Source organism: Zophobas morio, unplaced genomic scaffold (genome assembly GCF_036711695.1).
Source record: "Zophobas morio isolate AGI-343-1 ecotype UQ-CSIRO unplaced genomic scaffold, CSIRO_AGI_Zmor_V1 ptg000008l, whole genome shotgun sequence".
Lineage (NCBI taxonomy): Eukaryota > Metazoa > Arthropoda > Insecta > Coleoptera > Tenebrionidae > Zophobas > Zophobas morio.
The window spans coordinates 13,403,501-13,422,897 of NW_026972113.1; the positions used below are offsets into that span (position 1 = coordinate 13,403,501).

At 29.5% G+C, this 19,397-nt stretch overlaps 3 protein-coding genes across 9 annotated transcripts in view; 1 reads left to right on the top strand and 2 right to left on the bottom strand.

Moving 5' to 3' along the window:
- The first annotated feature begins 1,682 nt into the window (after positions 1-1,682).
- LOC135125423 (mediator of RNA polymerase II transcription subunit 22) lies at positions 1,683-2,413 on the top strand. Its single transcript, XM_064051038.1, has 3 exons — positions 1,683-1,980; positions 2,027-2,240; positions 2,292-2,413. Exons 1-3 carry the CDS (start codon positions 1,878-1,880, stop codon positions 2,395-2,397), a joined length of 423 nt encoding a protein of 140 aa, XP_063907108.1. The 5' UTR covers positions 1,683-1,877; the 3' UTR covers positions 2,398-2,413.
- LOC135125418 (modifier of mdg4-like) overlaps positions 2,385-19,397 on the bottom strand; it is a 43,115-nt gene continuing 26,102 nt past the window's right edge. Inside the window, exons 4-8 of one of the 7 annotated variants that reach the window (XM_064050992.1) lie at positions 16,548-16,589; positions 16,303-16,502; positions 16,098-16,257; positions 15,897-16,047; positions 15,753-15,830 (exon numbers count right to left, since the gene is read on the bottom strand). In XM_064050992.1, the coding sequence (XP_063907062.1) occupies positions 15,935-16,047; positions 16,098-16,257; positions 16,303-16,502; positions 16,548-16,589 (515 nt within the window). In that variant the 3' untranslated portion in view covers positions 15,753-15,830; positions 15,897-15,934. Of the gene's footprint in view, positions 2,694-3,487; positions 3,962-4,126; positions 4,192-15,523; positions 15,831-15,892; positions 16,048-16,097; positions 16,258-16,302; positions 16,503-16,547; positions 16,590-16,698; positions 17,003-17,048; positions 17,395-19,397 lie in introns of those variants that run through there. The other 6 variants (XM_064050993.1, XM_064050990.1, XM_064051028.1 and 3 more) reach the window with 6 other exon arrangements.
- On the bottom strand, positions 2,774-3,385 carry LOC135125422 (uncharacterized). Its single transcript, XM_064051037.1, has 3 exons — positions 3,257-3,385; positions 3,001-3,211; positions 2,774-2,951 (listed from the first exon to the last, which is right to left on the bottom strand). The coding sequence occupies exons 1-3, from the start codon at positions 3,383-3,385 to the stop codon at positions 2,806-2,808; spliced, it is 486 nt and encodes a 161-aa protein (XP_063907107.1). The 3' UTR covers positions 2,774-2,805.

Sequence of the window (19,397 nt, forward strand, 5' to 3'; positions counted from 1 at the left end):
CCAAGAGAATAGAGGGCGGGTGGGCGGGGCTAGCATTTTATAAGATATGACTGATTCTTACACTTTTGACATTTTCCACTTGGTTTCATCGAAAATTTCTGTCGTTCTTTCAAAATCGCCTACTGAAATATAGCAATTTTTACAGTTCCAGTAGCAAATAGTATAACAAAAAACTTACGATTAGCGCTTTTTTTACTTTTTTTAAATCCTAGATTCTATTAGTTTCCACCCATTTTTTTTTTTCGAAATTTCACTACTTTGTATTGGGTATCAGAAATCGATTGGACTCTCATTTTATAACACAAAAAAAACTTTAAAATTGTTTAGAATGAATTTGACGAAAGTGGGTAAATTTTCTAAATCTGTCTAAATCAATGTTTTTGTAAGTGAACGTCAAATTGACGAAAGAATTTTTTTTATGATTTTGCTCGAATTTAGGATTGCGAATTTAATCATATGTCATTGAGTTGGTGCGTAATTTTTTGAAAAATAATATTGCGAAACAATATATAGGTACCTCAGGATATATATTTTTTCGCAATATTATTTTCGACATGTATTTTCTAATTTATTGATCTATATGTAAATTTCGTTTATTTATAAGTCTTGTTTTTTGTTTTGTTTCGGTTTATTTTATCAAATTTATTCTGTTTAAGAATATCTATTTCGAACGTTTATGGTTTTATGACTCCAAATGATTAAAGAAGAGTATGAATTAATCAATCAGTCCTTTCCTCTACGTTGAAGGCACAAAATTAACCAATCGCTGATGTTTATGCTGGTAGTCGAATTCGGTCGAAGTACAAACATAAACATTCGAAGTTAAGCATATACTAAGAAATTGAGAATGTATACATTTTTCCCGTTAGTTATCTGCTTTAAATATATTTCATATTTAAAAACGCAGGGGTTGCGGTGACGTTAATTACGCCACTTTATGGAGGTTAACAGTTATCACAAAACGAAAATCTCAGAGTCTACTTTTATAATTTTTCAAAATAACATCATTTTTTTAAAACGCCTATATCGCCATGGACCCCCGTGTCCCCAATCCGACACTGCCGGGCTTCCAAAATCGCAAATACGACCCTGTCCCCCAACACCCTTCAGACACCACAAATACCCAAATTTACGTAAATTAACACATTATGCACACAAAAACGTCCTTTTTAACTAAAATTACCACTAATGGACTTACCTTGGACCTCGAAGCTGCCGCCACCGCCACCACCTAAAACCATTACCCGCCGCCACTAAAGTACCGCCCCCGCCCCCAAAAACATGTTCTGTTGGCTAAAGAAGCACCGTTTACCACCCACTAACCCACTTTTTCTCAGTTTAAAGCAAATTTCCACGGAATTTTCACAAATCTAATGTGAACATTTTTACCGCCTGCATGTTTTCGTGACGTCACGAGCGTCCAATCTGATTGGTCGACGGGCCGGCGGTGGTATCTGGATAAATAAAAATCAGAAATTAACGGGGGCCATCACTGATTGAAATTGCACCGCCGCCGCCACCAAGGTAGCGACCCGCCCCCAACAACGTGTTGTGTGAATCACAGGAGTAATATTCGCCACCACCAACCCACTTTTTCACACCTTGGATTGAAAATTTTTAGCGCGTTTTGTTTTCGTGACGTCACAGCAACTATTTGACAGTTCGACAACAAAAATCGAAAATTAGCAACAAATTAAATTGGAAAAAAGCACCATTGCAGAAAACTAAACGAGCTTCTAGTTCTACAATTCAAAAATAGTTTATTTTGTTAGAAGAAACCTGAGTGTAGTTACAATTGTGGCCACCAGAGGGCTACTGTGATAGAGGCAAAACATAACCACACTTTTTGCAGAAGGTAAATATTTTTGTTGTACACGATGTCTGGAGCTAGAGCCTTGCCCCAAAGCAAAGAAGCGCTCCTCAAGTCCTACCGGACGCGCCTGAAGGACGATGTTAAGAGCATGTTGGAGAACTTTGAAGGTAATGTCAAATTGGAGCCCCCTTTTTTTTGAAAAGCCCGTTTTAGAGATTGTTAAGCTCGCTAAAGGTGAACACGACACACAGCTGTCTCGGATGACCCAGTGCGAGCAAGACACCTACGAAATGCACGTTCGAGCGGCTAATATAGTGCGAGCTGGGGAGTCTTTAATGAAACTAGTCTCAGACATCAAACAGTACCTGATTTTGAACGATTTCCCGTCTGTGAATGAAGCGATCACGCAAAACTCGAAGCTCTTCAGGTAATTTAACTAGAATGAAACCGCGTTTGAGTCAATTATTATTATTTGTAGGACAAAGCAGGCTGAATGTGACCAAAAACTGATGTCTTTGAGGGACGACATGGCCGCGGATTTGTACGACCTTGAAGAAGAGTATTACAGTAGTTTGAATAAATAGTTTATTGAAATTGTAACGAAGTTTACATTTGTTGGGTTAACAGAAGATGGGGGACTCTTTCTTTTCGGTGATGAACTTGTGGAAGTTGTCGGTGGGTGGTGGATGGTTGTGGAGGAGGCTGGTCCGGTTGATCCTCCCGTTCAGGTCAGTGACGCAGCGCGCCCTACACTTGCTTTTGTAGTAGAAAGCGCACACCCAGAAAATCCGGGTGGGGACCCTCTGGTTCTGGTAAAACAGGTGCTCTTTGAATATCATGCAGCGTCTGCCCCGGCGCGTCTTGGAAAATCTGGGCAGATCTACAAAGCAAAGCGTGTTAGATCTGGTTTAAATTTAAAACAACTAGAATGAAATTTTGGTTTTTCAATAAATCTGACTGTTGGGAGTAAAAATTTATTAATGTACATAAGACTAAGTTTTGTCGCTTTCTTCTGTTTTCTTTTGTTGTTTACACACGTCTGCAATTTTTCGCGCTATGTACATGTGGGTTTTTTCCAGTTCGTATTCTACGTCGTTCTGTGGCATCCCTTTGGATTCCAAGTAGTGTCTATAGATGTCTGCAACACTTTTACTATGACCACGTCTAAATTTCGTCAGACTACTCACCTTTAACAGCTCGCAGCTTTGTGGGGTCCAGCTGAGGTTTTATCGTTTTAGTTCTATTACAGAACTTTCCGGTAACAGAACACTTGGCTAAAGTTTCATACCCAAATATGGCGGCAGAGACACTCCGAACAAATTGTTGACCAGACTTAGACTGACTGACTATAGTATCGTACATCGGTATCGGGAGAAAAACCCCTCGTCCAACATGAACCTAGAAAAAATGTTGAAACTTTTTTCCACGAGTACGAAAAACCACCTCTTTGTCTCCTCTGTGGCCAATCGCTAAATTTTTGGCACGCTTAAAATTTCTGCATTTACGTTTCAGGCGCCTTTGCTTCAGCTGCGCCCTCAATTTCCTATTCTCGGCCCGAATTTTCGCCATCATCCTCCGCGCCTTTGTTTGCTAAAATTACATTCTTTGACGACAAAACTCAAACCCCAAAACAAGTCAATGCACGACAGCTTAAAGTCATTTATAACACTAGAGTTACTGCACTTTTTTGCGCAGCTGCTTTAGAAACGGCACGAGTTTCGCCTTGGGCGGTGCCATAAAGTTTCTTTTTCGCATGGCGTAGATGATCCCGTTGGGTTTTTGGACCCCCTCGTCAAACAACTTTTTCACTATGGCTTTGGTTTCGTCGCTCAGGCCGCGTTGACCCGTGTCGTGGTTGTCGTGCTCGCACTCGGTGGAGTACATGGAGACGTTGGAGCTGGACACGTGGTACAAGAGATAGACGGCCGCCGGACACTCTTTTTTGCGGTATTTGGCTTTAGTGCACCGAAAAACGACTTTGTCGCCGTCGAGGGTCTTTTTTAAGGAGGTGCGTTTCCAGCAGCCGTCGGCGTGAATTCGCTGCTCGGCTTGGTCTCGGGATGGGAATTCGGCGATTTTTAGCCAGTGGCGGTTGGCGGGGCGGTGTTTACGGACGAATAGTTTTGGGTCGAGGTTGTAGTCGAGGGTCTACAAAGTTTTGAATTCTAGATTGGAATTACCAAGTGGAAGCTATTCGCCCGACTAAATTTAAATTTAGTTGTCGTGCATTGACTAATTTTGACGCTACAACACTCTGTCTGGACTGTCAGGCGAACAGTTTCCACATGGTGTTGTGCGTAAAAGTTGGCATACCTGTGAAACCGACTCTGGAACTATATTGTCCTCATCTTCGATTTTAACATCTTCGGTCAGAAACCCTGAAATAAATCCAGTTTTTAATTGAACTACAATATAGATAAACACAAGATCTACATGACCAAATACATATCTACAAATCTCGCTTCTTTGAAAAAGTAGAAAATGTTTTGAGACTTTTGTTTTTTGATAACCTCTATAATGTTTATTAACGGTTAATATATCTTTACATTGATTTATACCTAAAATTACTTATAAATAGACAAATATTAAAAAGAAAAACAAACAAACGAAAAAACAAGAACACTTAATCCTAACATTCATTTGTTTTTTTTCGCCAGTTGTTCAGCTTTCCAACTTTTGAATTTGTGAATTTTTAGATTTTGCAATTTGTCCATTTAGAATTTCTGGAATTTTAAATTTTTCGATCCTTTAATTTTTCAGTTCTCCAAATTTTGCGTTGCAATTTTTCGTATTTTATTAATTTTTTTCAAACTTTTAGATTTTTCAGTTTCATAATTTTTCCATTTTTCCTTTCGTCAATTTTTGATTTGCAATTTTTCATTTTCCAATTATACGATTTTAGAATTTTCAATTTTCGGATTTTAAAACATTCTCATTTACTCCACTTTTCAATTTTTCATTTTTTTATTTGCTTTATTTTTACAATTTTTCGATTTTTCAATATTCCGATCTTATAATTTTTAATTTTTTCAATTTTTCATTTTTTTTTTGTTTCTTCAATCATTGTTAAATTTTCCAGTTTTTCGATTTTCCAACTTTTGGATGTTTCAATTTTTAGATTTTGCAATTTCATGAGTTTTTAATTTTTCAATCTTTCGATTAACAGTTTCTCGTTTCGGTTTTTATTTTCTTCATTTTTCAATTTTTCAACTTCAGACTTTTCAATTTTTCGTTTTTTCCGTTTTATATTTTTCAGTTTCTTGATTTTTCAATTTTTCATTATTTCAACTTTGTATCTAATAATAATTATAATTTAAAAAAAAATTCACTTTTTCAATTTTACCGTTTTTCAATAATTCCATTTTTCAATTATTGGATTTTTTCATTCGGTTTTTCAATTTTACGATTTTTAATTTTTGAATTTCTGGACATTTAATTTTTCAATTTTTCGATCTTCCAATGTTTGAATTTTTCTACTTTACAATTTTGACGCCATTAATTTTTCGGTTTTATAATGTTTGGGTTTTCCAATTTTCCCATTTAGGCGTTGTTTTTTTTCGAATTTTCAACTTCAGGCTTTTTAATTTTTCATTTTATATTTTTCAGTTTCTTAATTTTTCAATTTTTCGTTATTTCAACTTTGATTTGCAATTTTTCAAGTTTTCAATTCAAATATGTAATATTTTATAATTTTTTCACTTTTTTCAATTTTTCCATGTTTCAATTATTTATTATTGTTATGTTATTATTATTATTATTTTTAAAACTATTTCATTCGGTTTTTCAATTTTGCGATTTTTAATTTTTGAATTTCTGGATTTATTTAATTTTTCAGTTTTCCGATTTTTCAATGTTACAATTTTTCGATTTCATAATTTTTGGGTTTTCCAATTTTTCCATTTTATCGTTTTGTCATTTTTCCGATTTTTCAACTTTTCGCATTAAAAAAAAAATGGAAAAATTGCAAAATTGTAAAATCAAAAATGAAAAAACGAAGAAGTATAAAAAGAAATGTTTGAAAAATCTAAAAATTGGGAATCAAGAATTTAAAAAATTGATGAATCGAAAAATTAAAAATGGAGCAACTTAAAAATCGAAAAAGTGCAAAATCGGAAAATTTTGACGCTATTAATTTTTCAGTTTTATAATTTTTGGGTTTTCCAATTTTTCCATTTATTCGTTGTTTTTTTTTTTCGAATTTTCAACTTCAGGATTTTTCATTTTATATTTTTCAGTTTCTTAATTTTTCGATTTTTCGTTATTTCAACTTTGATTTGCAATTTTTCTAGTTTTCAATTCAAATATGTAATATTTTATAATTTTTTCACTTTTTTCAATTTTTCCATGTTTCAATTATTTATTATTGTTATGTTTTTATTATTATTTTTAAAACTCTTTCATTCGGTTTTTCAATTTTGCAATTTTTAATTATTGAATTTCTGGATTTATTTAATTTTTCAGTTTTTCGATTTTTCAATGTTACAATTTTTCGATTTCATAATTTTTGGGTTTTCCAATTTTTCCATTCATTGATTGATTTTCTTAGTCTTTGAATTTTGCAATTTATCGTTTTGTCAATTTTTCATTTTTTCATTTTTTTTTGTTTCTTCAATTTGCGACATAAAACTCCCCAAGTTTTCATTGTTAAATTTTCCAGTTTTTCGATTTTCCAACTTTTGGATGTTTAAATTTTTAGATTTTGCGATTTCATGAGTTTTTAATTTTTCAATTTTTCGATTAACAGTTTCTCGTTTCGGTTTTTATTTTCTTCATTCTTCAATTTTTCGGTTTTTCAACTTCAAACTTTTCAATTTTTCGTTTTTTCCGTTTTATATTTTCCAGTTTCTTAATTTTTCAATTTTTCGTTATTTCAACTTTGATTTGCAATTTTCCGAGTTTTCATTTCAAATATGTATCTAATAACAATTATAATTTTAAAAAATTTTCACTTTCAATTTTACGATTTTTAATTTTTGAATTTCTGGACATTTAATTTTTCAATTTTTCGATCTTCCAATGTTTGAATTTTTCGACTTTACAATTTTGACGCTATTAATTTTTCGGTTTTATAATGTTTGGGTTTTCCAATTTTCCCATTTATTCGTTATTTTTTGTCGAATTTTCAACTTCAGGCTTTTTAATTTTTCATTTTATATTTTTCAGTTTCTTAAATTTTCAATTTTTCGTTATTTTAAACTTTGATTTGCAATTTTTCTAGTTTTCAATTCAAATATGTAATATTTTATAATTTTTTCACTTTTTTCAATTTTTCCATGTTTCAATTATTTATTATTGTTATTATTATTATTTTTAAAACTCTTTCATTCGGTTTTTCAATTTTGCGATTTTTAATTTTTGAATTTCTGGATTTATTTAATTTTTCAGTTTTTCGATTTTTCAATGTTACAATTTTTCGATTTAATAATTTTTGGGTTTTTCAATTTTTCCATTCATTGATTGATTTTCTTAGTCTTTGAATTTTCCAATTTATCGTTTTATCATTTTTTCGATTTTGCAAAATTGTAAAATCAAAAATGAAAAAACGAAGAAGTATAAAAAGAAATGTTTGAAAAATCTAAAAATTGGAAATCAAGAATTTAAAAAATGGAAAATCGAGGAATTGAAAAATCGAGATTGAAAATTTGGAAAATTGATTAAACGAAAAATTATAAAATGGAAAAAATCATTGAAAAAAATAAAGGAAATGAAAAAACGAAAAACTGTGATATAAAATCAAGAAAATAAAAATTAAAAAATCGGGAAAATGAAAAATAAAAAATTGGGAAACTGAAAAATTGCAAATTGAAAACTTGAGAAAATGAAAGTTGAAAAACAAAAAATTATGAAACAAAAATATTGAAAACTGGAAAAATTTAAAAACTAAAATCGAGGGATTGAAAAATCATAGATTGAAAATTTGGAAAACTATAAAATGGCAAGAAATATTGAAAAAATAAAGGGAATGAAATAACGAAAAATTGTGATATAAAATCGAGAAAATGGAAATTAAAAAAATCGGGAAAATGAAAAATAAAAAACAAGAACTTGAAAAATTGACGAAAGGAAAAATTGAAAAATCGAAAGATTAACAACTGATAAACCGAAAAATCGAAAAATCCCAAATTAACATCGAAAAATTGAAAAATTTGAAAGTCGAGAAATTGAAAAACTAGGGAAACGAAAAATAAAAAATTGGGAAACTGAAAAATCGAAAAATGAAAAACTGTAATAGCGAAAAACTGAAAAATTTGGGTTTTCCAATTTTTCCATTTATTCGTTGTTTTTTTTCGATTTTCAACTTCAGGCTTTTTCATTTTTCATTTTATATTTTTCAGTTTCTTAATTTTTCAATTTTTCGTTATTTCAACTTTGATTTGCAATTTTTCTAGTTTTTAATTCAAATATGTAATATTTTATAATTTAAAAATTTTTTCACTTTTTTCAATTTTACCATTTTTCAATTTTTCCATGTTTCAATTATTTATTATTGTTATTATTATTTTTAAAAGTCTTTCATTCGGTTTTTCAATTTTGCGATTTTTAATTTTTGAATTTCTGGATATATTTAATTTTTCAATTTTTCGATCTTTCAATGTTACAATTTTTCGATTTCATAATTTTTGGTTTTTCCAATTTTTTCATTCATTGATTGATTTTCTTAGTCTTTGAATTTTGCAATTTATAGTTTTGTCATTTTTTCGATTTTTCAACTTTTTGCATTAAAAAAAATGGAAAAATTGCAAAATTGTAAAATCAAAAATGAAAAAACGAAGAAGAATAAAAAGATATGTTAGAAAAAACTAAAAATTGGAAATCAAGAATTTAAAAAATTGATGAATCGAAAGATTAAAAATGGAGCAACTTAAAAATCGAAAAAGTGCAAAACCGGAAAAACGAAACGTAAAATCGAAATATTGGAAATAATAGCAAAGTCCAAAAATTTGAGAATTAAAAAATTTAAACACTGGAAAATCGAGGAATTGAAAAATCGAGATTGAAAATTTGGAAAATCGATTAAACGAAAAATTATAAAATGGGAAAAATAATTGAAAAAAATAAAGGAAATGAAAAAACGAAAAACTGTGATATAAAATCAAGAAAATGAAAATTAAAAGATAGGGAAAATGAAAAATAAAAAATTGGGAAACTGAAAAATTGAAAATTGAAAATTCATTTTTCAATTTTTCGGTTTTTCAACTTTAGACTTTTCAATTTTACGATTTTTAATTTTTGAATTTCTGGATATTTAATTTTTCAATTTTTCGACCTTCCAATGTTTGAATTTTTTGACTTTACAATTTTGACGCTATTAATTTTTCGATTTTATAATTTTTGAGTTTTCCAATTTTTTCATTTATTCGTTGTTTTTTTTTTCGATTTTTCAACTTCAGCCTTTTTCATTTTTCATTTTATATTTTTCAGTTTCTTAATTTTTCAATTTTTCGTTATTTCAATTTTGATTTGCAATTTTTCTAGTTTTCAATTCAAATATGTAATATTTTATAATTTAAAATTTTTTTCACTTTTTTCAATTTTACCATTTTTCAATTTTTCCATGTTTCAATTATTTATTATTGTTATTATTATTATTTTTAAAAGTCTTTCATTCGGTTTTTCAATTTTGCGATTTTTAATTTTTGAATTTCTGGATATATTTAATTTTTCAATTTTTCGATCTTTCAATGTTACAATTTTTCGATTGCATAATTTTTAGGTTTTCCAATTTCTCCATTCAATGATGGATTTTCTTAGTCTTTGAATTTTGCAATTTATCGTTTTGTCATTTTTTCGATTTTTCGACTTCGCATAAAAAAAATGGAAAAAATGCAAAATTGTAAAATCAAAAATGAAAAAACGAAGAAGTATAAAAAGAAATGTTAGAAAAATCTAAAAATTGTAAATCAAGAATTTAAAAAATTGATGATTCGAAAGATTAAAAATGGAGCAACTTAAAAATCGAAAAAGTGCAAAATCGGAAAAACGAAACGTAAAATCGAAATATTGGAAATAATAATAATAATCCAAAAATTTTAGAATTAAAAAATTTAAACACTGGAAAATCGAGATTGAAAACTTGGAAAATTGATTAAACGAAAAATTATAAAATGGGAAAAATCATTGAAAAAAATAAAGCAAATGAAAAAACGAAAAACTGTGATATAAAATCAAGAAAATAAAAATTAAAAAATCGGGAAAATGAAAAATTAAAAATTGGGAAACTGAAAAATTGAAAATTCATTTTTCAATTTTTCGGTTTTTCAACTTTAGACTTTTCAATTTTACGATTTTTAATTTTTCAATTTCTGGATATTTAATTTTTCAATTTTTCGATCTTCCAATGTTTGAATTTTTCGACTTTACAATTTTGACGCTATTAATTTTTCGATTTTATAATTTTTGGGTTTTCCAATTTTTCCATTTATTCGTTGTTTTTTTTTTCGATTTTTCAACTTCAGCCTTTTTCATTTTTCATTTTATATTTTTCAGTTTCTTAATTTTTCAATTTTTCGTTATTTCAACTTTGATTTGCAATTTTTCTAGTTTTCAATTCAAAAATGTAATATTTTATAATTTAAAAATTTGTTCACTTTTTTCAATTTTACCATTTTTCAGTTTTTCCATGTTTCAATTATTTATTATTGTTATTACTATTATTTTTAAAACTCTTTTCGGTTGTTCAATTTTGCGATTTTTAATTTTTGAATTTCTGGATATATTTAATTTTTCAATTTTTCGATCTTTCAATGTTACAATTTTTCGATTGTATAATTTTTGGGTTTTCCAATTTTTCCATTCATTGATTGATTTTCTTAGTCTTTGAATTTTGCAATTTATAGTTTTGTCATTTTTTCGATTTTTCAAATTTTCGCATAAAAAAAAAATCGAAAAATTGCAAAATTGTAAAATCAAAAATGAAAAAACGAAGAAGTATAAAGAGAAATGTTAGAAAAATCTAAAAATTGGAAATCAAGAATTTAAAAAATTGATGAATCGAAAGATTAAAAATGGAGCAACTTAAAAATCGAAAAAGTGCAAAATCTGAAAAATGAAACGTAAAATCGAAATATTGGAAATAATAGCAAAATCCAAAAATTTTAGAATTAAAAAATTTAAACACTGGAAAATCGAGAAATTGAAAAATCGAGATTGAAAATTTGGAACATTGATTAAACGAAAAATTATAAAATGGGAAAAATCATTGAAAAAAAATAAAGGAAATAAAAAAACGAAAAAATGTGATATAAAATCAAGAAAATGAAAATTAAAAAATCGGGAAACTGAAAAATTGCAAATTGAAAAATTGAAAACTTGAGAAAATTAAAGTTGAAAAACAAAAAATTATTAAACTAAAATATTGAAAAATGGAAAAATTTAAAAACTAAAATCGAGGGATTGAAAATTTGGAAAACTATAAAATGGCAAGAAATATTGAAAAAATAAAGGGAATGAAAAAACGAAAAATTGTCATATAAAATCGAGAAAATGAAAATTAAAAAAATCGGGAAAATTAAAAATAAAAGTCAAGAACTTGAAAAATTGACCAAAGGAAAAATTGAAAAATCGCAAGATTAAAAACTGATAAACCGAAAAATCGAAAAATCGCAAATTAACATCGAAAAATTGAAAAATTTGAAAGTCGAGAAATTGAAAAAAACTGAAAACATTAAAAATCAAAAATAAAAATCAAGAACTTGAAAAACTAGGGAAACGAAAAATAAAAAATTGGGAAACTGAAAAATCGAAAAATGAAAAACTGTAATAGCGAAAAACTGAAAAATTTGGGTTTTCCAATTTTTCCATTTATTCGTTGTTTTTTTTCGATTTTTTCAACTTCAGGCTTTTTCATTTTTCAGTTTCTTAATTTTTCAATTTTTCGTTATTTCAACTTTGATTTGTTTTTTTTTTTTCTAACATTGAAAAAATAAAGGGAATGAAAAAACGAAAAATTGTGATATAAAATCGAGAAAATGAAAATTAAAAAAATCGGGAAAATGAAAAATAAAAATCAAGAATTTGAAAAATTGAGGAAACCAAAGATTGAAAAATCGAAAATTTAAAAACTGAGAAACCGAAAAATGAAAAAAAAATTGCAAGAAACATTGCAAAAATAAAGGAAATGAAAAAACGAAAAATTGATATAAAACCGAAAAAATGAAAATTAAAAAATCGAAAAATCAAAAATAAAAATCAAGAACTTGAAAAGGTAAGGAAACGAAAAATAAAAAATTTAGAAATTGAAAAATCGAAAAATGAAAAATTGTAATAGCGAAAAAGTGAAAAATTTGGAAGTCGAGAAATTGAAAAATTGAAAACACCAAAGTTAAAAAACGAAAAATTATCAAACTGAAACATTTAAAAATTGAAAAATTTTAAAAGTGTAAAATCGAAAGATTAAAAAATCAAAAATTGAAAATTTGAAAAAATCGATAAACGAAAAATTATAAAATGACAAACATTGAAAAAATAAAGAAAATGAAAAATCGAAAAATTGTGATATAAGATCGAGAAAATAAGAACTAAAAAATCAGGAACATGAAAAATAAAAATCAAAAACTTGGAAATTTGAAAAATCGAAAAATAAAAAATTGGAAAACTGAAAAATCGAAAAATGAGGAACTGTAATATCCAAAAATTGGAAAATTTCAAATCAAAAAATTGAATAAACAAAAAATTGAACAATTTGGAAGTCGCGAAATTGAAAAACGAAAAATTATGAAACTGAAACATTGAAAAATGGGGAAATTTAAAAATTGTAAAATCGGATGACTGAAAAATCAAAGATTGAAAATTTGAAACATTGAATAAACAAAAAATTGTAAAATTGCAAGAAACATTGTACAAATAAAGAAAAAGAAAAAACGAAAAATTGCGATATAAAATCGATAAATTAAAAATTAAAAAATCGGGAAAATGAAAAATAAAAATTCAGCTCTTGAAAAACTAAGGAAATGAAAAATAAAAAATTGAGAAATTGAAAAATCGAAAAATGAAAAATTGAAAAATTTGGAAGTCGAGAAATTGAAAAATTGCAAACATTAAAGTCAAAAAACGAAAAATTATCAAACTGAAACATTTAAAAATTGAAAAATTTTAAAAGTGTAAAATGGAAAGATAAAAAAATCAAAATTGAAAATTTGAAAAAATCAATAAACGAAAAATTATAAAATGACAAACATTGAAAAAATAAAGAAAATGAAAAATCGAAAAATTGTGATATAAGATCGAGAAAATAAGAACTAAAAATCAGGAATATGAAAAATAAAAATCAAAAACTTGGAAATTTGAAAAATCGAAAAATAAAAAATTGAAAAACTGAAAAATCGAAAAATGAGAAACTGTAATATCCAAAATATTGGAAAATTTCAAATCAAAAAATTGAATAAACAAAAAATTGAACAATTTGGAAGTCGCGAAATTGAAAAACAAAAAATTATGAAACTGAAACATTGAAAAATGGAAAAATTTAAAAATTGTAAAATCGAATGACTGAAAAATCAAAGATTGAAAATTTGAAAAATTGAATTAACGAAAAATTGTAAAATTGCAAGAAACATTGGAAAAATAAAGAAAATGAAAAAACGAAAAATTGTGATATAAAATCGAGAAATTAAAAATAAAAAAATCGAGAAAATGAAAATTAAAAAAATCGGGAAAATGAAAAATAAAAATCAAGAACTTGAAAAATTGAGGAAACCAAAGATTGAAAAATCGAAAAATTAAAAACTGAGAAACCGAAAAATGAAAAAAAAAATTATAAGTGGCAAGAAACATTGCAAAAATAAAGGAAATGAAAAAACCAAAAATTGTGATATAAAACCGAAAAAATGAAAGTTAAAAAATCGAAAAATCAAAAATAAAAATCAAGAACTTGAAAAACTAAGGAAACGAAAAATAAAAAATTGAGAAATTGAAAAATCGAAAAATGAAATACTGTAATAGCGAAAAATTGAAAAATTTGGAAGTCGAGAAATTGAAAAATTGAAAACATTAAAGTTGAAAAACGAAAAATTATCAAACTAAAACATTTAAAAATTGAAAAATTTTAAAAGTGTAAAATCGAAAGATTGAAAAATCAAAGATAAAAAACTTGGAAAATGGCAAGAAACACTGAAAAAATAAAAGAAATGAAAAAACGAAAAATTTAAAGTTGAAAAACGAAAAATTATGAACCGGAAACATTGAAAAAAGGAAAAATGTAAAAACTGTAAAATCGAAGGATTGAAAAATCAAAAATTGAAAAAATGAAAAATTATAAAATGACAAACATTGAAAAAATAAAGAAAATGAAAAAACGAAAAATTGTGATATAGGATCGAGAAAATAAAAACTAAAAAATCAGGAATATGAAAAATAAAAATCAACAACTTGAAAAATTGAAAAATCGAAAAATAAAAAATTGGAAAACTGAAAAATCGAAAAATGAGAAACTGTAATATCCAAAAATTGGAAAATTTCAAATAAAAAAATTGAACAATCTGGAAGTCGCGAAATTGAAAAACGAAAAATTATGAAACTGAAACATGGAAAAATGGAAAAATTAAAAAATCGGGAAAATGAAAAATAAAAATCCAGCACTTGAAAAATTGAAAAATCGAAAAATTAAAACCTGGGAAACCGAAAAATCCAAGAATGAAAAATTAGTTTCGAAAAGTTGCAACTCGAAAATGAAGAAACATAAAACTGAAATTTTTGAAAGTCTAGAAATTGAAAAACTGAAAAAATTAAAGTTGAAAAACGAAAAATTATGACAATGAAACACTGAAAATAGAAAAATTTAAAAATTGTAAAATCGAATTACTAAATAATAAAAGATTGAAAATAAACGGGAAATTGTACAATGGCAAGAACCATTAAGAAAATAAAGGAAATGAAAAAATGGAAAATTATGATATAAAATCGAGAAAATGAAAATTAAAAAATCGGGAAAATGAAAAATAGAAGTAGAGAACGTGAAAAATAAAAAATCAAAAAATAAAAAATTGGGAAACTGAAAAATCGAAAAAGTGCAAAATTTAACAATTTGTAAGTCGCAAAAAATTTAAAAATTGCAAAATCGAAGGATTGAAAAATCAAAAATTGAAAATTTGGAAAATCATAAAATCGAGAAACTTGAAAAATTGAAAAATCAAAAAATAAAAACTGGGTAACTGAAAAATCTATAAATGAAAAATTGTAGGAGCAATACATATCCAAAATTGCAAATCGAAAAATTGAAAAATTTGGAAGCCAAGAAATTGAAATATTAAAAAAATTAATGTTGAAAAACGAAAAATTATTAAACTAAACCACTGAAAATGCGAAAACAAAAAAAATAAAAAAAACCGAAAGGTTGTAATATCAAAAAATTGGTCGCAGGTAAATAAATCCAGATTTTTAGAAAAATTATACGGTTTAACTTTGCTAATTTAATTTTTTATGGTAATCCTTATAAGTTATAATAAATATAAATATGTATGTAATGCCATCAACATTTGCAGTGTAATATCACTAATAACAGTTCTGAATAGGATAAACGAACAAACTTTATAAGATTTTTTAAGATTATCAGCAGACAGGCAGACGGAAACGGGCGACCTATTTTTTCGTACTCTAGGCGTCACGAACCGTCGAAACATAAAAGCAGCCAGTCGTCCAACGCACTCGATTACAATACTTCCTTAGCTTCCGCTCAGGATATAAAAAAGGGCTATTTCAAGCAAACAAATCATCCACTATATACATAAATACATATATTATTTAGACTGTAAAATCTCTTCGGTTAAAGTATACATAGGAGAGTTACTACACGTATAGAACACGATCTTGTCCGTCGGAGGCGGGTGGTTGTGTATAACACTCGACTTCAAAATCTTCCCGGTGGAGTCCGACGTCACCCTCGCCTTACACTTGGTGCGATAATAGCAAGCACAAATCCAGAAAATGCGCCCCCGACACTTATTATTGTTAATGTAGAACATATTGTCCTGGAAAACCATACACACTTTGCCTTTCCTCGTTGCAAAAAAAACCGGCAAATCTGAAAAAGAAAACGACTTGAGTAAAAAAGCAAGGGTGGGTCACAAAAGGGAACAAAAACAATTACAATAAGTATGTTTATTGATCAGTAGTAAAATGACAATATTATTCCTTGGGTCCTTCCTCCCGCTGAAGCCGCAGCTTGCTCAATCTGAACCACTCGCTGGCGTAGCTCTCGAAGTCCAGCTCCTTCAAACCGTGGACTTTCAGGACTTCGTCTGGAAACGAAACTACGATTAAAACCGGGAAAATAAATCTTGAGTCTAACCTTTGACGAGCTTGATGTTGAGCAAATCGCACACTCTGTAGTTCTGGCGCTGGCCTAACCAAGAGCACTTGACTCCGAGTTCGTTGCTGTAGACGCGTTTGAGGATTCGATTGATGTTGTCTTTGCCATGCCGCCCCCCGATTACTTTAATATAGGAAGCCTGAAACCCGAAGTCAGTGGGGTTTGGTGACCAGTTGGGACTTACAAATTTCGACTTGAAGTCCTCGTTGAAGGCCAACTCGATTTCGAATTGTTGTAGAGCCTCGATGCTACGAATTGGTAGTCGGTTTTCGATCATGACCAGATCCTCGGCTTGTTTTACGTCTTTAGTCTCCAGGCTGCGTAGTCGAGCGTCCATGGATTTTACGTAGAGGAGGATGGTGCTGGAGAGGGCCACCAGGTGCTCTGGAACGGAGTGTAGAGGCTTGGGGACGTGAATGACAGACTTACCTAGCATTTCGGTGATCTTCTTAGGCTTGAGAGGGCGCCGGCCTGAAAAAGAACACGTTAGAGAGAGATCGACAAGGTTTTGGGTTATGGTTGGCTACAAAGTGGTTAACCCTGGAAGAGAATTTTCAAAGAATTCAAATAAAAGCCTCCGCCCGATTTAAGCTTTATTAACATCTTCTAATAATTGCACTGAGAGAACTTGACGAACTTCATCTCCATTTCGAGTTTGAACATTTTATCTTGGATTTTGTACTTATGTGAGGGGTGATTATGGCCCACTTTCGACCGTTTCAGCTTCCCGTCTAGCATGTACGTACACCGACACCGACACTTCTGCTTCCTGTACTCCGAACACTTCCAGAAGGTCTTGTCGGCATAGCGACTATTGTGATAAAAAATGTTTTCTTCGAAAATCAAAAAAGTCTGGCCTTTTTGGTTCGACAGGAAGAAGAAATCTGAAAAAGAGGGCGAAGATCAGCGCGACTCCGCGACTTAATTTGGGAAAAAATCAAGATTAGTACCTACCTGGTGGCAAAGATTAAAACAATTATTCAGTGTTTATGATTTATTTAATCGAACCTGTCACAATTTGCGTAAAAAGTGTTACAAAAGTCCATCCTGGAGATTCTGTGTTTGATCTTGTTCTTGTCTGGGGGGTGGTTGTGCTCGACCCTCGACCTCTTGAAGCCGCCGTCGGTGCTGGTGGTGCAGCGGCACTTACACTTAAGTCGCTTGTACTCCGAACATTGCCAGAACGTCTTGTTTTCGTAGCGACTGTTGTGGTAGAAAATGTGGTCCTCGAAAATAAGCGTGGTTTGTTTTTTTTGGTTGGTGACGAAGGTGAGCTCTGAAAGGATACGTGTTAGAATGAGCACCGAGTGTGGGTGAAGGCTTACTTCGCTTGGTAGGGAGGGGGACGAAGGTTCAACACTACCACGACACTCTAGAAACCCGGCCAATGAAAATAATTAACACACAATTTATAAAAATTTATTAACACAGTACAGTTAGTAAGTCAAGTGGGGGGTATGGGAGTGGATGATGGTCCTCATGGTAAGTTTGTCACCTCGGGTTATACATCTGGCCCGACACCCTCGTCGCACATTCACACATCTCCAAAAAGTCACGTTTCCTCTGATTTTCTCTCGTTCGAATTTAAACCCGTTTAGAATTAACGCTGGATAGCCTCGTCTGCTCCGAGTGATCAGCATGTGCACCTCTGGAAAAAAGTCTTTGAATATTTATCCAATACGACCACAGTGAAAGAAAAGTCGTTTTTTTTTTGAAAATTTATTATCTGTTAACACAAAAGTTAGTAAATTTCGTCGTGGGTGTGTTCAGTGTGGGTTAGGATGAGGTTGCCGTCGCGGGTTATGCACCTAGCGCGGCAACCATGTCTTCGGAATTCGGTGCAAGACCAGTAGGTCACTCCACCTGTAATTTTGTCCCTTCCGAAGCCAAAGCCGTTACAGACTAGGACCGGCCGGCCTCTGGAGCTTCGAGTGAACATCATTTGTAAATCTAAAAATAATAATACAAGCACGAGTTAACAAATAATTCAAAATTACGCAAAAATTGGCGGGGAAATAATTATTATTAAAGGTGTTGGTTTTTGCAAATGTATTACAAGTTTTACAGTGTTACAACGGATACTATTATCTATTAAAAGTTCAAAGGGCCGTGGGAGTGGCCCTTGCGGTTGTAAAACGTCAATCTACCGTTGACTGTGACGCATCTTGCTTTACAAGCACACTTGTGGTATTCGGAACACTTCCAGAAGATTTTCGAGTCCATGCGTCGATTGGTCAGAAATTTGTAGCCGTTCATCATCAAAACGGGGTAGCCTTTTTTGGTCCAAGCGTACACCACGGATTCTAAAAAGAGAAGAGTTAGCATCTGATCCTTGTCACATACAACATTTATATACCAGGGATTGTGATTGAGAAAGTTCTGGACGCTGACGTGACCTAATTTGATTTTTTTTTTGAGAAGAAATGCCTTAATAACGTGTCAGTTTTTTCCCTGAATGGCGAAATTTTCGCAAAAAAATTAACACAGTTTTTCAATTTTTTGAGTTTTGGTTTTTAATTTTTCCATTTCTCGAAAATTTTTTGACTTGGAAATTTAAATTTTTCGATTTTTTTGACTTTTCTACATTAAAATTTTTCTCCGTTTCGATTTCTCATTTTTTTAATTTATTCAAATTTTCGATTTTTCGGTGCTTCGTCTTTTCGATATTTTTATTTTTCGATTTTTTCGAATTTGGGTTTTTTAATTTTCCCTTTTCTCAATTTTTCGGTTCTTCGTTTTTTCGATATTTTTACTTCTCAATTTTTCGATTTTTTCGAGTTTTGGATTTCAATTTTTCGATTTCTCAATTTTTTAATTTTTCAGTTTTTCGATTTTTCGGTTCTTCGTCTTTTCGATAGTTTAATGTCTCGATTTTTCGAGTTTTGGTTTTTTAATTTCTTGATTTCTCTAATTTTCGACTTATATTTTTCTCGATCATTCGATTTTTAAATTTTCCCATTTTTGGCTTTTTCGATTGCTCAATTTTTCGACTACCTGATTTTTCGATTATTAGATTTCTCGATCATTCGATTTTTTGACTTTTCTACATTAAATTTTGTCTCCGTTTCGATTTCTCATTTTTTAAATTTATTAAAATTTTCGATTTTTCGGTTCTTCGTTTTTTAATTTTCCCATTTCTCAATTTTTCGACTTTTCGATTTTTTGATAATTTAGTTTTTCGATTTCGCATGTTTTCAATTTAATCAATTTTTCGGTTCTTCGTCTTTTCGATATTTTTACTTCTCAATTTTTCGATTTTTTCGAATTTTGCATTTCAAT

What these genes read in the sequence shown, in the direction of transcription:
- LOC135125423 (XM_064051038.1), top strand. Translation starts at nt 1,878, where the DNA reads ATGTCTGGAGCTAGAGCCTTGCCCCAAAGCAAAGAAGCGCTCCTCAAG. An exon ending in CATGTTGGAGAACTTTGAAG is followed by an intron (nt 1,981 to 2,026) that starts GTAATGTCAAAT and finishes AGCCCGTTTTAG; the next exon opens with AGATTGTTAAGCTCGCTAAA. An exon ending in CAAAACTCGAAGCTCTTCAG is followed by an intron (nt 2,241 to 2,291) that starts GTAATTTAACTA and finishes TATTATTTGTAG; the next exon opens with GACAAAGCAGGCTGAATGTG.
- LOC135125422 (XM_064051037.1), bottom strand. Translation starts at nt 3,385, where the DNA reads ATGATGGCGAAAATTCGGGCCGAGAATAGGAAATTGAGGGCGCAGCTG. An exon ending in GCCACAGAGGAGACAAAGAG is followed by an intron (nt 3,212 to 3,256) that starts GTGGTTTTTCGT and finishes CATTTTTTCTAG; the next exon opens with GTTCATGTTGGACGAGGGGT. An exon ending in AAAGCTGCGAGCTGTTAAAG is followed by an intron (nt 2,952 to 3,000) that starts GTGAGTAGTCTG and finishes AAAGTGTTGCAG; the next exon opens with ACATCTATAGACACTACTTG.